This window comes from Conger conger, chromosome 6 (genome assembly GCF_963514075.1).
Source record: "Conger conger chromosome 6, fConCon1.1, whole genome shotgun sequence".
NCBI classification, from domain to species: Eukaryota; Metazoa; Chordata; class Actinopteri; order Anguilliformes; family Congridae; genus Conger; species Conger conger.
In genome coordinates this window covers 1091358-1103733 of record NC_083765.1, presented here as the reverse complement: position 1 = coordinate 1103733, position 12376 = coordinate 1091358, and the positions used below count along the sequence as shown (strand labels likewise).

Below are 12376 nucleotides of genomic sequence, written 5' to 3'. Positions count from 1 at the left end.
GGGAGTAGCTATAGGGGTGGGCATGGCTTTAGGGGCGGGCGTGGCTATAGGGGTGGGCATGGCTTTAGGGGTGGGAGTGGCTATGGGGGTGGGCATGGCTTTAGGGGTGGGAGTGGCTATGGGGGTGGGCATGGCTTTAGGGGTGGGAGTAGCTATGGGGGTGGGCATGGCTTTAGGGTTGGGAGTGGCTATGGGGGTGGGCGGGGCTTTAGGGGCGGGAGTAGCTATGGGGGTGGGCGGGGCTGTGCTTTATTGCTGGGTGGGGCTGTGGGCGGAGCTATCATTGGGAGGGGAAGAGCGCTGTGCCTCCCCCCAGCTGGCCAGGTGCAGCTGTGTGGCCTTGTCAAGCTGAGGTGGGCGGAGCTGTGTGGCTTTATCCGCCCGGCCCGGCAGCCCCGCCCCCTCCTCCTGCACTGTCAGGGGCGGGGCCACCTGCAGCACGCCAGGGGGGGGCGGGGCCACCTGCAGCATTCCAGGGGGGGGGCGGGGCTGCTCCAGCTTCCTCTTCCGCAGGCGGGGGCAGGCCTGGGGCGGGGCAGAGAGCGAGTGTTACTCATTTCACCTCTGCTGTTACTTTACCATGGAACCCCCCCTGTGCCACTCTGTACCGGCTGGGCGAAGGGCGAGGGCTGGGGCAGTGGGCGTGGCAGGGGCGGGATGAGGGGCGGGGGGGCAGTCCTGGCTCGCAGGCCGCAGTTCTTCATGGGGGGCGGGGCCTGCTGGTCCTCAGGGCTCCTGTAGTCACAGCTGTAGGTGCTGAGATACACACCTGCACTACTGGGGGCACAGCCCTGGAGACACACACAGCCACCAATCACCCACCATCACCCACCATCACCCACCATCACCCAACATCACTCTCTCACCCAACATCACGCTCAACATCACCCTCTCACCCAACATTACCCAACATCACCCACCATCACCCACCATCACTCTCTCACCCAACATCACGCTCAACATCACCCTCTCACCCAACATTACCCAACATCACCCACCATCACCCAACATCACTCTCTCACCCAACATCACGCTCAACATCACCCTCACAGTCAACATCACCCCATATTAAACTCAGAAGGGCTATTTTAATGAGTTAGGCTAATCCTACTTAAGAATTTTTAATTAGGAAAGGCTCATTAAAATAAAATAAAAGAACATGACACAAAGCACTTACACCTTGTGGTTCTGACATCAATATTCTCCTGTCTGTGGCTCTGTCTCGATTCAGCCTGGCAATGTGTTGAATCGGCGGTTTTCACGGAGATTATTTAAATTGGGGAAGCAGTTATCCACACATGTCCTTTTAAATCGGGATTGGCTGCTATTCACGCGACCATCCGCGGACGCTCAGGGGTAAGGGCGAAGCGCGCCCACTCTCTGTGACGTCATATAGCCAACGACGCAATGAAACCAATGTCGTCACAGAGCAGCGTTCTTCTTCAGACCGGAGAGATGCACGAAAATGTATTTATTGGTCCGGATTTTTAAATGTTCCTTATATCCGTGAATGTCCATTATGTACCATACTAAACCCGATATGAGCTTTGGGTTTCTTCACCAATAAATAATAAACTATAATATTACTCCTCTGGAGCGCGGACAGCCCTGAGACGAGTTTCGTCCTTACGTCCTTTCGATCTGCCCGCCCCGTTTTTCTACGGAGCTGTATCTAGAATGGTCTGCATGTAGGTGGATCAGTGTTTGATAAGGGGTGAAATTATCATGCACATATTGACATAATTGCGTTTTTTACCTTACCACCGCGGTGTCTCAAGGAATGTAACACCATTTAGCAATATAAATGCAACAGTAAATAATGTTTTTGTTAAAAACTTTATCTGTAGGCTACCTTTTTTTCAAATGACTTAAATTAGAAAGACTTTGGACACACCTGAAGTCCAAAGTCCGGTCTCTAACCTCCCCCCACGTCACTTACATCTACAACTATTCAAGAGAATTCCAGAATCCCCTGAGTGCACACAGACTGGGTTCAGTTATGACGAGAAAGTAAATGATAGCTTGAGAGCAAAAAATCATACTAATTACATTGTTATTGTTACAATTGTTATTAATACAGGTATGTTTAACAACTACGATACTACTACTACTACTACTACTACTACTACTACTACTACTACTACTACTACTACTAATAATAATAATAATAATAGTAATAATAATAATAATAATAAATGATATGTAAAGTTGATATTGTTTCTGGTATTTTTGTGTGTGTGTGTGTGTGTGTGAGAGAGAGAGAGAGAGAGAGAGAGAGAGAGAGAGAGAGAGAGAGAGAGAGAGAGAGAGAGAATATGTACATAAAGTTCACGTCACACACTGTGGGTCGGTTGTGGTGAAATGTAGGCACTCCCTTGTGAATAAACCTTCAAGGACGTCGCTGCTATGGTGATAGCATATTACCAAATCGGAAATACTATTGCTATGTTTACCGTCTTCTAGTCTACTTTGAACGTGCCGTTAATCTTTGTCTATAGAAGGAATTAGATCATTCCTGAACCTAAACCTAGTTTTGGATGCGGGCCATCAGTCAGCGAAGCGGCAGAGATGGACGGGCATATTAAAGAAGGCCAGTTGTACATGCAACAGCACAAGATCGTCAAGGTAAATATATATATATATATTCAGATATATTCAATTTCAGCGGTGTGCATTCCCACATGGGTAACAATTTAGAATGTTTTGCGTTGCCCTATGGGAGTGCAGGAGAACTTCGTTTAGATTCGAATAAAAATAATGTACAACAACACGCGAATTTAATTCTGCGATGTCGTTTTAATTCTGCTGACCGTACATACACCCTGCGAAGAAGTTGGACAGCGAGGCTGTGCCACAACCGTGTAACTGCTTTAAATGATAGGACTTGGCCGGGAGCGAGATATTGACTATTTATCGACATTTTCTTTGTTGTGGTGATAGATTCCTAATGCCATGGATTACAGTTCGTGCGTGTGTATGTATGTATGTATGTATGTATGTATGTGTGTGTGTGTGTGTGTGTACATGGGTGTGTGTGTGTGCGTGTGTGTGTGTGTCAGTGTGCCTATCAGTGTGCATGTGTGTGTACGTGTGTGTATGTGTGTACATGTGCGTGTGTGTGTGTGTGTACATGTGTGTGTACGTGTGTGTGCGTGTGTGTATGTGTGTACATGTGCGTGTGTGTGTGTGTGTACATGTGTGTGTGTGTGTGTGTGTGTATGTGTACATGTGCGTGTGTGTGTGTGTGTGTGTGTGTGTATGTGTGTACATGTGCGTGTGTGTGTGTGTGTACATGTGTGTGTACGTGTGTGTGCGTGTGTGTATGTGTGTACATGTGCGTGTGTGTGTGTGTGTACGTGTGTGTGTGTGTGTGTGTGTATGTGTACATGTGTGTGTGTGTGTGTGTGTGTGTGCGTAATGTTATTTGCATTCCGCAGTCAGAGGCGTGTCTGGGCAGGGTGGGTGCAGTGAGTATTTGGGCAGGTTGAGACCTGGGTTTGATCGCTGACATTCCTGCCTGCGCAGGGGGCGGGGGGGGGGGCTGGGGGGGGGGGGGGGGGGCGGGGGCGGCCATATTGGGCTGTGGGGCGCTTTGGCACCAGAGCATGTGCCCTGGGTACCTAGTTTTGAATGAATTTGACTTCAGTTCGGGAAATTTGCTTTTTGGCAACAGAGACTTAATAATCTGCAGTAACTCCAGTAACCACTGAGTTTTAAAACACTTCTGGGGGAATGTGGGTCCCTGGGCCCCCATCACAGGACCTTTCGGCGGAAATGGTGAGCCCCTCAAGCACACATTTCTGCCGAAGCACACCACCATCTGGGCCAAAGTGGACCAAACAGTTTCAGTGTTTTAGCTGTTTGCTGTGCTTGGCTTGCATATGGATACATCAAAGTGTACATCAGCCAGCTGTGAACTTCAGTTAGTGAAACTGTGTCAAGACAATTCAGGAACTCCCTGAGCTCGCAATGTCGGACTATGACATGGGCACTTTGCCCCAGAATACTGCCGTGCTTTGGAGAAAAATTGGACACATTTGGTGAGTTCCAGCTGGAGAAGAAATAGTTCTGGATTAAAATGTGTATTTTGGAGCTCTGCTGATGCTTGGGGGCAACTGTGGCATTATATTTTGACAGACATGTTGCTGTCAAATTCTTCTAATGTAAATTGTCACCTCATATAAGCATTGGTATATAGAGATTCATTATATCACACTGAACTGCTTCTAAAGTTGTGAAATACTTTTGGGTGGACTGCCCCTTTAACTCGCTGTCCCTTGTGGAGAAACTCCTGAGCCAGAGGCTCAGTCAGCTCAGTCTTGGGGAATGAAACCCCTGATTCTAGGGCTGTTGGAGGAGTTTGGTTTAACTTTGGATAGCCCTCTTCATCTCTGTCTGACTTAATCTGTGACCCCCCCCCCCTTTCTCTCTCCTCTTTCTCTCCCTCCTTCTCTCTCTCCCCCCCTCTCTCCTCCTCCCTCTCTCCACCTCTCCCCCCTCTCTCCCTTCTCTCTCCCTCTCCCCCTCTCTCTCTCCCTCTCTCCCTTCTCTCCTTCACTCTCTCTCTCCCTCTCTCTCTTACCCTCTCTCCTCTTTCTCTCCCTCCTTCTCTCTCTCCTGCCCTCTCTCCTCCTCCCTCTCTCCACCTCTCCCCCCTCTCTCTCTTCTCTCTCCCTCTCCCCCTCTCTCTCCCTCTCTCTCACCCCCTCTCTCTCCTTCTCCCTCTTCCTCTCTCTCTCCCTCTCTCCCCTTTCTCTCCTCCTCCTCTCTCTCCCTCTCTCCCCTCTCTCTCCTCCTCGCTCTCTCTCCTCCTCTCTCTCTCTCTCAGAAGTGGAAGAAGACTTGGGCAGTGCTGTTTGCTGACGGGCCTCATGGAGTTGCACGGTTGGAGGTGTTTGAGGGGGAGAGGCCGGGCAGCAGTGATTGGCGGTCGGACAGGAAGGTGATCCGCCTATCGGAATGCGTGACGGTGCTGGCCACGCCCTCGGAGGCGGGCCCTCAGGAGGCCATGGGCTCGTTCTGCGTGCGCACGGCCCAGCAGGCCTACGTGTTCGCCACCGCCGCCCAGGACTGCCCCCGCTGGGTGGAGACCATCTGCCAGACCGCCTTTCAGGGCAGGGTCAGTCACACCGCCCTGTCTCCCTGTAGCCCCGCCTGTCTCCCTGTAGCCCCGCCCTTACCCCTGTAGCCCCGCCTGTCTCCCTGTAGCCCCGCCCTTACCCCTGTAGCCCCGCCTGTCTCCCTGTAGCCCCGCCCTTACCCCTGTAGCCCCGCCCGTCTCCCTGTAGCCCCTCCTGTCTCCCTGTAGCCCCGCCCTTACCCCTGTAGCCCTGCCCGTCTTCCTGTAGCCCCGCCCTTACCCCTGTAGCCCCGCCCTTACCCCTGTAGCCCTGCCCGTCTCCCTGTAGCCCCGCCCTTACCCCTGTAGCCCCTCCTGTCTCCCTGTAGCCCCTCCTGTCTCCCTGTAGCCCTGCCCTTACCCCTGTAGCCCCGCCCTTACCCCTGTAGCCCCGCCTGTCTCCCTGTAGCCCCGCCCTTACCCCTGTAGCCCCTCCTGTCTCCCTGTAGCCCCTCCTGTCTCCCTGTAGCCCCGCCCTTACCCCTGTAGCCCCTCCTGTCTCCCTGTAGCCCCGGCCGTCTCCCTGTAGCCCCGCCCTTAATCCTGTAGCCCCGTCTGTCTCCCTGTAGCCCCTCCTGTCTCCCTGTAGCCCCGCCCTTACCCCTGTAGCCCCTCCTGTCTCCCTGTAGCCCCTCCTGTCTCCCTGTAGCCCCTCCTGTCTCCCTGTAGCCCCGCCTTTACCCCTGTAGCCCCTCCTGTCTCCCATGTAACCATGGCCCTTTCTGTTCAGCCAATCCTCAGAAAAGCCTAATGTATACTGCCTGTGTGTGTGTGTGTGTGTGTGTCCATCTGCCTGTGCGTGTGTGTGTGTCTGTGTGTCTGTGTGTGTGTGTGTCTGTGTGTCTATGTGTGTGTGCCTGTCTGTCATTGTGTATGTGTGTGTGTGTGGCACAGGGTGGTGGGGGGACAGACTCCCAGCAGCTCAAGATGGAGGAGAATCTGATCTATGAATCTCGAGAGGAAGGTAAGAGTACAGTGTTATTAACGTGTTACTACAACGTTACTGTGTTATTACAGCATTATTACAGAGGTGTTCTGTGTCAGTCAGAGAGGAGGGTAGTGTTGCGCTTGTGACACGGTTGTGATATGGTTGTGACGTGGTTGCTACGCGGTTGTGATGTGGCTGTCTTGTGGCTGTGATGTGGTTGTGATGTGGCTGTGATGTGGTTGTGTTGTGGTCGTGATGAGGTTGTGTTGTGGTTGTGATGTGGTTGTGAAGAGGTTGTGTTGTGGTTGTGATGCGGTTGTGTTGTGGTTGTGATGCGGTTGTGATGAGGTTGTGTGGTGGTTGTGTTGTGGTTGTGATGTGGTTATGATGCTACGGTTGTGATGTGGTTGTGTTGTGCTTAAGTTGTGGTTGTGAAGATTTTGTGTTGTGGTCGTGATGTGGTTGTGATGAGGTTCTGTTGTGGTTCTGATGTGGTTGTGTTGTGGTTGTGATGAGGTTGTGATGAGGTTGTGTTGTGGTTGTGATGTGGTTGTGTTGTGGTTGTGATGTGGCTGTGTTGTGGTTGTGGTTGTGATGCAGTTGTGTTGTGGCTGTGTTGCGGTTGTGGTTGTGGTTGTGGTTGTGATGTGGTTGTGATGTGGCTGTTTTGTGGTTGTGATGTGGTTGTGTTGTGGTTGTGATGTGGCTGTTTTGTGGTTGTGGTTGTGATGAGATTGTGTTGTGATGTGGCTGTGTTGTGGTTGTGATGTGGTTGTGTTGTGGTTGTGATGTGGTTGTGATGAGGTTGTGTTGTGGTTGTGATGTGGCTGTGTTGTGGTTGTGGTTGTGGTTGTGATGTGGTTGTGTTGTAGTTGTGGTTGTGTTGTGGTTGTGATGTGGCTGTGTTGTGGTTGTGTTGTGGTTGTGATGTGGCTGTGGTTGTGGTTGTGATGTGGCTATGGCTGTGGTTGTGGTTGTGATGTGGCTGTGGTTGTGGTTGTGATGTGGTTGTGGCTGTGTTGTGTTGTGGTTGTGATGTGGTTGTGATGTGGTGGTATTATGGTTGTGACGCAGCCAGGCGGTTCTGGGTGACGGTGCAGCAGACGGAGGCTTCAGAGCGCTGTGGCCTCCAGGGGGCGCACTGGCTCAGTGTGGACGACCACGCCCTCACACTGAGCGACGGCCATGCCCACAACATCCTGCTGGCCTGGCCCTACCGGCTCCTGCGTCGCTATGGATACGACAAGGTCAGAAATCAGAGGTGGTGGGTGTGACAAAAGAATGTGCCATCTGACAAAAGCCCCCACACACACACTCCATACACACACCAGGTTCTAACACACTCCATACATACACCAGGTAATAACACACACTCCATACACACACCCAGATACTCATAGAGACTCCAGGTACTCTTGTTTGTAGCTTGGATGTGCATGAATGCATATTTTTAGCTTGGGTGCTTATGAAAGTGTGTTTGTGGGGTGTGTATGAAAGCGTGTTTATGGTGTGTGTATAAGTGTATGTTATCGGTGTGTGTATAAGTGTTTTCTTTCGTTGTGTGTTATCAGTGTATGTATGCATAAGTGTGTGTTATCGTTGTGTGTTATCAGTCTGTGTATGTATAAGTGTGTGTTATCGGTGTGTGTTATCAGTGTGTGTGTATAAGGGTATGTTATTGGTGTGTGTATAAGTGTTTTCTTTCGTTGTGTGTTATCGTTGTGTGTTATCAGTCTGTGTATGTATAAGTGTGTGTTATCGGTGTGTGTTATCAGTGTGTGTATAAGTGTGTGTTATCGGTGTGTTGTCAGTGTGTGTGTATAAGTGTGTGTTATCGGTGTGTTGTCAGTGTGTGTATAAGTGTGTGTTATCATTGTGTGTTATCAGTGTATGTGTTATTGGTGTGTATGAGTGTGCGCTATCGGTGTGTGTTATCAGTGTGCATGTTATCGATGTCCATGAGAGTGTGTTATCAGTGTGTGTGTATAAGTGTGTGTTATCAGTGTGTGTTATCAGTGTGCGTGTGTATACATGCGTGTTATCGGTGTGTGTTATCAGTGTGCGTGTATAAGTGTGTGTTATCAGTGTGTGTGTAGGTGTGTGTTATCAGTGTATGTATAAATGTGTGTTATCAGTGTGTGTATAAGTGTGTGTTATCATTGTGTGTTGTCAGTGTATGTGTTATTGGTGTGTGTGTGTTATCATCTGTTTTATCTGTCTGTGTGTTATTGGTGTGTATAAGTGTGTGTTATCGGCATGTTAGCAGTGTGTGTGTATAAGTGTGTGTTATCGGTGTGTGTGTATAAGTGTGTGTTATCAGTGTGTATGTATAAGTGTGTGTTATCTGTGTGTGTATAAGTGTGTTATCAGTGTGTGTGTATAAGTGTGTGTTATCAGTGTGTGTGTTATTGGTGTGTGTGTATAAGTGTGTGTTATCAGTGTGTGTTATTGGTGTGTATATGTGTGTGTTATTGTTGTGTGTTGTCTGTGTGTGTGTATAAGTGTGTGTGTATAAGTGTGTGTTATCATTGTGTGTTATCAGTGTATGTGTTATTGGTGTGGGTGTTATCAGTGTGTTATCAGTGTGTGTGTATAAGTGTGTTATCAGTGTGTGTGTATAAGTGTGTGTTATCAGTGTGTGTATAAGTGTGTGTTATCAGTGCGTGTGTGTGTACAAGTGTGTGTTATTGGTGTGTGTGTCTAAGTGTGTGTTATCAGTGTGCGTGTATAAGTGTGTGTTATCAGTGTGTGTGTAGGTGTGTGTTATCAGTGTATGTATAAATGTGTGTTATCAGTGTGTGTGTGTATAAGTGTGTGTTATCAGTGTGTGTATAAGTGTGTGTTATCTATGTGTGTGTATAAGTGTGTTATCAGTGTGTGTGTGTTATCAGTGTCTGTGTTATCAGTGTCTGTGTGTGTAAGTGTGTTATCAGTGTGTGTGTGTTATCAGTGTCTGTGTGTATAAGTGTGTTATCAGTGTGTGTGTGTATAAGTGTGTGTTATCAGTGTGTGTGTATGTTATTGTGTTTCAGGGCATGTTTTCGGTGGAGGCAGGTCGGCGCTGTGAGTCAGGCCCGGGGACCTTCAGCTTTGTTTCGGCACAGGGTGGCCAGATCTTTGCCTGCATGGAAACAGCTATACAGCAGCACAGGGTCCTGCAGGAGGAGGAGCCTGGCAGCAGCTCCGCCCCCTGTGAGCCCGGGCGGCAGAGCCCAGGACTGCTGGAGGACCCCAGTGCTGCTTACTCCCTCCCCGTGGACTGTGTGCGTCAGCCTGCCCCCCTACAGCCTGCCCAACCGCCGGAGCCCGTCTACTGCACCCCCCTGGACCACATCCAGCCCCCAGCCCCCAGCCCCGCTCCCCCCAGGCCTCGCCGTGGCGACGCCCCTGACCCACAGCTCTCTGAGGGGGGGGAGCGCTCTGTGTGCAGCCGGCCGGAGAGACAGGGGGCCCTGCGGGGGAGTCCCAAGTCCTGGAGCCCCAGGGGCATGGAGGAGGAGGACCACATGCTGACCTCTGACCCTGGTGACCCCTGTGACCCCCACACCCTGTACAGCCAGGTCACCAAACATGCCACCCCGAACATCACCTGGGACCCAGACTCCGATGACATCATCTACGACAACCTGGGAGTCATTTAACCTTTAACCTTTAACCCCACACTGGTCAGCACAGAGACAAAGCTCCAGGCCTGAGATCACTCAACTTACACCACTCTGCCTGTCTGTCTGTGTATCTGTGTGCCTGTCTGTCTGTGTATCTGTGTGTCTGCCTGTCTGTGTATCTGTGTCTGTCTGTCGGCCTGTCTGTGTATATGTGTCTATCTGTCTGTGTGTCTGTCTGTCTGCCTGTCTGTTGAACTGTCTGCCTGTCTGTCTGGGATTAAACCACTTACAGGTCAAAACATAACCTAAAAGGAGATGTGCGCCCTGCCCACAGTGAAATATAATGGCGGGCAGTAATGTTTTGGGGATGTTTTAATTCCAGAGGTCCAGGGGTATTGTTTAAGATCAATAGTATAATGGATAAGTATCAGCCCATTTTAGCGGACAATGGTTGCCTCGACCACAAGGCTGAGACTTGGCTGTCAGTGGACTTTTCAGCAAGACAATAAACCAAAGTATACCTCAAAATCCACACAGAAATGGTTCTGTGACAGCAAAAGCAATGTTCTGCAGTGGCCATGTCATGTCTGAACTGAAACCTGCGGGCTGAACTGATGCCTGCGGGCTGAACTGAGGAGGGCAGTTAAGTGCAAACCTAAGAATGTGAAGGATCTTGCAAGGATCCGCATAGGTTCAGCCCAAAATCTCTCCAAATGTGTTCCTTAATCTTGTCAACCACTACAGGAAAAGACTCCATGCTGTTATCCTTGCCAGAGATGGATGCTAAACCAGGGGTGCCAATAATTATGAAAGCTTGATTTTGGTGAAATCTATTTTTTTAAATGAACATTTGATTCTAGTTGAAACATTAATAAAGTACAATATTTTTCACATGTTTGCATTTGAGTTTATCAAACCTTTTTTGTGCATTTCCAGTCAGGAGTGCCAATGATTCTGGAGCCCACTATACACTCACCAAGCACTGAATTAGGAACATTTGTACTTTATTACACCTACTTATTCATGCGATTACCTAATCAGACACTTGTGTGGCAGCAGTGCAATGCATAGTATCATGTAGGTACAGGTCAGGAGCTTCAGTTAATGTTCACATCAACCATCAGAATGGAAAAAAATTACTTTGATTGTGGAATGATTGTTGGTGGCAGGGTGGTATCTCAGAAACTACTGATCTCCTGGGATTTTCACGCACACTAGTCTCTAGATTTAGCAAAGAATGGTGAAAAAAAACAAAAAACAAAAATACATTGAGGAGCAGTTCTGCAGATAGAAACGCCTTGTTAATGAGGTACGTCAGAGGAGAATGGCCAGGCTGGTCAAAGCTGACAGGAATGTGACAGTAATGCAAACCACACATTACAATAGTGGTATGCAAAAGAGTATCTCTGAACACACAGCGCATCCTAACTCGAAGTGGATAGGCTACAGCAGTAGAAGTCGAAAAATTTAAGTCTCATAAATACCTAATAAAGTGCGCACTGAGTGTATATAGTTGTTTAAAAACATTGCAGTGATTTCATCGTCTTTATGAATACTACCACACAGATGTACCATGTCAACGGACATATTCAAAAGGTAGAATGTTCTATTTCAAGTTCAAGTTCATTTTTAACGGGTTTCTGTGGGCGGAGTGGGAGGTTTACAGTTACAAGCTTCAGTTGCAGACGAAACCGGTTTCTCCATTTACATTTTTTTGAAGGTGGATTTTATTCAGGAATGAACGAGGACATTAAAAATGTGGGAGAAGTGGCACGCCAAAATTGAAGTAGAGTGTGTGTTCGCTCGCCTCTTCAGGGATTAAGACATAAACAGTGAGTTATGTTTTGTTATAAGTAGGTTACTGTCTGTTCATTTAAATATCGCTGGCAAAGAATTCACAACGTCGTATTCCAGCCTGACTACAAGTCAATCTGTTGTGTTTTCTTAAAATATGCTCTTGACGGGAATAAGAATCCTTAGAATTAATAGTGCTAGTGCGGTTCTCAGTATTCGCGCATTTCCGTGAATAATGAAATCTAAAATGTACCAGTGCAACAGTGACAGGTGAAACTTTGATCATGTTTACAGTTCTGTTCCCCATAAGATGAAGACGCCAGTGAGAACTTTAACCGTCCTGTTTATGGGGCATTGGCTCGTCGCCTGCAGCCCAGCCGGCACAACTGATGGTAAGCAGCCTTGGCTAAAGCCTTACATTTCAGTGAACGAAGGAATGAGATGGCACGCTTATCAACTTGCGCGGATAAAAATGTCTATGCAGTGTTTATGTTTGGGTGTTTTTATACAGTGCGTGTCCAGTTCAGTAACATCAGATCCTTAACACATTTATACCTGTTATATATTGCTTGGAGTATTTGCGCTATCACCGAGAAGTCCCAGATGCGCACTCATGGTCAATAACATAGGTGCAATGTTAACCTAACAGGCAATGTTTATCTTAAAAAAATACATTTAAGAATTGACAGAAAGCCTTTTAGTTTAGACTTATATACTTATAACATTAAACATGGAAAATCCATCCAAGGAAATCCAGAGCGAGAAAGAAAGAATGAAAGAGAAAAAATCTGTCTTGGGGGATATCTGGATCAGGGGTTTGCGTGTGATGCAGCTGATGAAGACAGGCAGTGGAGGGAGATGAGTGAAATAGCTGATTTGGGGAGGTCATAGGTGGCAGTGGAGGGAGATGAGTGAAATGGCTGATTTGGG

The 12376-nt window shown here is 48.5% G+C and overlaps 2 protein-coding genes across 2 annotated transcripts in view; both read left to right on the top strand.

The window, feature by feature from the left end:
* The first annotated feature begins 2362 nt into the window (after window positions 1-2362).
* Window positions 2363-10494, top strand: LOC133130420 (docking protein 1-like). Its single transcript, XM_061245006.1, has 5 exons — window positions 2363-2625; window positions 4829-5119; window positions 6014-6083; window positions 7122-7294; window positions 9080-10494. The coding sequence occupies exons 1-5, from the start codon at window positions 2569-2571 to the stop codon at window positions 9686-9688; spliced, it is 1200 nt and encodes a 399-aa protein (XP_061100990.1). The 5' UTR covers window positions 2363-2568; the 3' UTR covers window positions 9689-10494.
* A 652-nt stretch (window positions 10495-11146) lies between these two features.
* Window positions 11147-12376, top strand: part of LOC133131751 (semaphorin-4F-like) — a 14522-nt gene continuing 13292 nt past the window's right edge. Inside the window, exons 1-3 of the mRNA XM_061247194.1 lie at window positions 11147-11248; window positions 11373-11484; window positions 11741-11838. Of these exons, the coding sequence (XP_061103178.1) occupies window positions 11757-11838 (82 nt within the window). The 5' untranslated portion in view covers window positions 11147-11248; window positions 11373-11484; window positions 11741-11756. The remainder of the gene's footprint in view (window positions 11249-11372; window positions 11485-11740; window positions 11839-12376) is intronic.

Bases quoted from the DNA above. Each gene is read 5' to 3' on its own strand.
- LOC133130420 (XM_061245006.1), top strand. From the start codon at position 2,569: ATGGACGGGCATATTAAAGAAGGCCAGTTGTACATGCAACAGCACAAG. The intron at 2,626-4,828 runs GTAAATATATAT...TCTCTCTCTCAG, and splicing joins AACAGCACAAGATCGTCAAG to AAGTGGAAGAAGACTTGGGC. The intron at 5,120-6,013 runs GTCAGTCACACC...TGTGTGGCACAG, and splicing joins AGACCGCCTTTCAGGGCAGG to GGTGGTGGGGGGACAGACTC.